Source organism: Apis dorsata, unplaced genomic scaffold, assembly GCF_000469605.1.
Source record: "Apis dorsata unplaced genomic scaffold, Apis dorsata 1.3 scaffold_896, whole genome shotgun sequence".
Lineage (NCBI taxonomy): Eukaryota > Metazoa > Arthropoda > Insecta > Hymenoptera > Apidae > Apis > Apis dorsata.
The window spans coordinates 81628-85798 of NW_006264011.1; the positions used below are offsets into that span (position 1 = coordinate 81628).

At 22.9% G+C, this 4171-nt stretch overlaps 1 protein-coding gene across 2 annotated transcripts in view; it reads left to right on the top strand.

Moving 5' to 3' along the window:
- The window catches only part of LOC102679134 (nose resistant to fluoxetine protein 6-like), a 19022-nt gene that overhangs the window by 2819 nt on the left and 12032 nt on the right, over window positions 1-4171 (top strand). Inside the window, exon 2 of one of the 2 annotated variants that reach the window (XM_031514125.1) lies at window positions 3427-3521. The exons of the other annotated variant lie outside the window; for it this stretch is intronic. Coding sequence (XP_031369985.1) covers window positions 3464-3521 — 58 coding nt within the window. The 5' untranslated portion in view covers window positions 3427-3463. The remainder of the gene's footprint in view (window positions 1-3426; window positions 3522-4171) is intronic. 2 annotated transcript variants of the gene reach the window in all.

Here is a 4171-nt window from a genome sequence, read left to right on the forward strand (position 1 = left end):
TTACATAAAGATAATGAATTAGACTCTTTCTACATTTTTACAAGCAAATGATTCTAATGCCAAGACGAAGATAACTGGTTAACGCAGTTATTTTTTAATTCTATATAATATGTATAAATCTACGTATATACATATATACATATTTAAGTTAAAAATAAAATACTTTTTTCTTATTTATTTTAAGAGATTACGATCAGTTTTATTAAATACAATTAATCGATCTATTTTCCATTTTTGAATTCTTGATTTCGTTTGCTTTTGTTTTTATTTTTGTTAAATTAATCTAAGTAAACACTTATTTGTTTATTTAATTATTTATAGAAATTTATACATTTCAATCATTTCTTCTGATGTATTTTTCTCTAAGAATTTTTTATTTGCTTAATTATCATATCATAATATGTCATGATGAATATCAAATTGAAATTGATTTTTTGTTTACCTCTCTTGCATATTTTTTTTTTTTATTTAAAGTAACGAGTTGTAATTTCCCGCTAGTAGCGCATCGATAAGATAACCTCAATATATTATCTCTGTCACAAATTAATATTATAAATTTGCGTTGTATTTTGAATCTAAGATAGAAATTATTGAATGTATTCAGGTGTGAAAATTAAACTAAATTTGAATTAAATTTAAAACGTAATTTGTAAACTTATCTAAATTGTTATAAAAAATCTATTAATAATATTAAAATTAATAGTACTTATATAAATGTATATTTGGAAGGCAACATTTTTAATTTTTCATCCATAAGCTCTTGAATTTTATAAATAAAAATTGAGTTTCGAAGAAGTCAGTTTTTACAACAAATAAATGAAAGAATATATGGAAAGATAAACGAAAGAATAAAAATTTGAACTTGTTGCTAAAGAATTCTTATCAAATTTGTATTTTAAATGCTTATCTTGTAATTTTGTAATACGGTTTAAATGAAAAACAAAAAATAGCATGCTCTAGATCAAATATAAATCAGATTCATTATAATTTATTTATAGATCCAGTATAATTAAATATTTATTTAAGATATAAGAAATATTGATATTTTTTATGTTATAAACAATTAAAAAAAAGGAATAAGATATAAACAGACTTAATAAACATTGTCTATACAAATATATAATAGAACAAAGAAAATATTTATTTCGTCTTTTTTCTAAGGAGCAAAAATTTACACATTCATTATTTATTTTTCAACATATATTCAACAAATAATAAAAGAAATAATATTTTTAAATTTTACTATACTATAGAGATGTTATATAGAAATTATTTGTATTACTATACAGCATCACAAATATTGAAAACTAACCTGATAATTTCTGATTATATCGTATTATATTGTTTTAATTTTTAGAAAATTTATGTATTTAAAATATTTAAAAATAATGTTTACAAATTTGTACTTACATGCCTCTAGCTACAACGGTTTTTTTTTATATTATTACCTAAATTGGTAATGCTACAGAAACTGCCATGAGTGGTAACTAGTAGCGTTGCTTCTATGTGCAGTTGTGCACTTGTCAGTGAAGGTAGATAGAATTTCCGTTATTTCTGAATGTGATACGAATGGTATAATATGACATAAAATATGATAAAAAAATTTTTTCAAAGAATTTAAACTAGGAAACATAAACTAGGAAATTTAATAAAGAAAACAAATCATCTCATTACAAACACAAATTAAGCATGATTTTGAAAAACTTATTAAGTAATTATAGTTAAGTTGGATAATATATAAAATAAAATCCGTTCATTTCTTTAATTGAAAATATAAGAATGCATAAAATGAAAATGAAAAATAATTATTACAATTTTTTAAATCTAGAGAAATCGTTCGAATCATTATAAATATTCTATATATAGTTTCCAGACATTTCTCCTGATCATAAAATTTTAATAATTGAATTAAAATATTCCAGTTCTCAGGAAATCTATGTTCCATGTATATCATATGTGTATAATATGAGTCATGACATAGCAAAGTAAAATCAGGATTAGGAAAAAAAATTCAAAAAACTTTTGAATAACAGAATGAGACAATTGATCTAAAACTTAGATTAATATACACAAAAATAAATTAAATGCATATGTAATATTTAAATGACGAGATAAAATTTATTTTCTCTATAATCTGAATAAAATTTTTAAAATGTTCACATATATAGTTTTCGAGTAAGTCATTATCTGTTTGATAGATTGTTCAATTGGTTTAGCACAGGCCAGTGAACTGCAGAAGGACCTTCGAAATAGAAAGGATAGAAATCATCGCAGAAAATATCACTGAATTTGATTCCTTCTGCTATAATTAATATTTAATTATTTATTCATTCTTTATATTGAATAACTTCAGAAGAAAATCGGAAAATTGGATCAAGATGATTTCTTTACTCTCTTCCTTTTTTTTTCTTTTTTGAATGAATTCGTAAAATGATCTCATGGAGAAATCAAAATGGAACAGGTTATTTACCTCGAGTGAAAATTTTTAAATTGAATTTTTATAAGAATTATATTTAGATAAATAGATAGATCTGTGATATGTATCATTCTTTTCTAAAATTAAAAAATAAATAATTCTTATTAACATTTCCAAAAAAAATAATTGACAAATCGGATGAAAGGAATTTTTACTGATGATTAATATCGTTTCAACAAAAAATTTAAGCAATTTTAAAAATTTAACCAAATTTTTAAAATTGAATAATCATAATATTAAATAAAATATGTCCAAATCTGTTCTGACTTATAAAAAATTGTCAAATTTCGTATAATTTCCATCAATGAAAATTTCTACAATAATTTTCATTACAATTAATTAATATTGTTTGACTTTAAATTGACTTTGAATAGATATGAAAGAGATATATTAAATTGCTACATTATTGAATCTCATAATTTAATGAAAAAAATTTTGTTAATTGTCGACTTGATAACATTTAATTATTTATTCCAGTCAGAACTTTTGCAAGATTATTAGGGTCAATGTTAATATGTATCATATTTTCTATTTACTATCACTATCAAGCATTTCTTTCTGAAAGAACACTTATTAATGTAAATTAAAACCGTCGGTAACATCAATGATCTTACAATGTAGAAAGAAGATAGAAATCCGATCCTGCAATAATAATAACAATATCATTAATAATAATTATTAGTTATTATTAGTTATCATACATATATTTCTTCCTATAATGTTTCGACACATTCCTATTTTTTCGATAAGAACTGTAAGGGTTAAGTTGCAACATCATACAGTATCTTCCTGCATTTTTCTATTTTACGACCTTCTATTTATCTTTACTATGTTTCGACAAGTTATTATTTTAATCGCTTTACGGAACAGATATATCTTGATATAAAAATGTCTCTTTTCCTCTTTAAGACGTCAAATACGCATATGTTAACCTTTGATTAAATTTGCAGAAATGGTAAATAGTTACTAGTGACGTCATCTGACGAAATGTTAATGAACTACCAAGGATTTGTAGAAGGAAATATAAAGGGGGGAAAAAAAAAAGGTAATTGAATGAGGAAAAAGTTTCACCATCGGTGAATTGAACTGTGCGTCATGAGACAAGTATAAACTGGGTCACTAAAGAATAACGTCTGTGCCGATGACCGTCCTTGTATATCAGAACCGATCTTTTTGCTCACTAACGATCGATCGATCTTTCCTCTTTCTGACTTTTCTTATACCAATTAGAAAACATTATTTTACAAAACATTAGTGTTATTACAACCAAATAATCTTTGTTATGATATGTTATCTGCTGATCATGATGTCCATTAATAATATAAGTAATTATTTAAAAAGAGATCAATTCGTATTTTGATGACCTTTAGATATTATGTTATTAAGTCATTATGATTTATACAATAACCTTCCATTGATTTTTTTAATTTATTTAGAATTAAATTGTTTTGCCATATTTTAATGATTATTGTTATCCAAATATATTTGGATAATTTGCTGTATCAGTATAATTTATCAAAGTTGTTTCGAGTAATCTTATTATTCTTATTTATTCGTGGTGCTATCATTATTTCGACAGTTCTAATATCTATTGTTTGATATAAAATAAATAATTTATATTAAAAAAATATATATACTTTTATCAATTGTTACATTTTTGGCTAAAGATATTGCATATATATATATATATATATA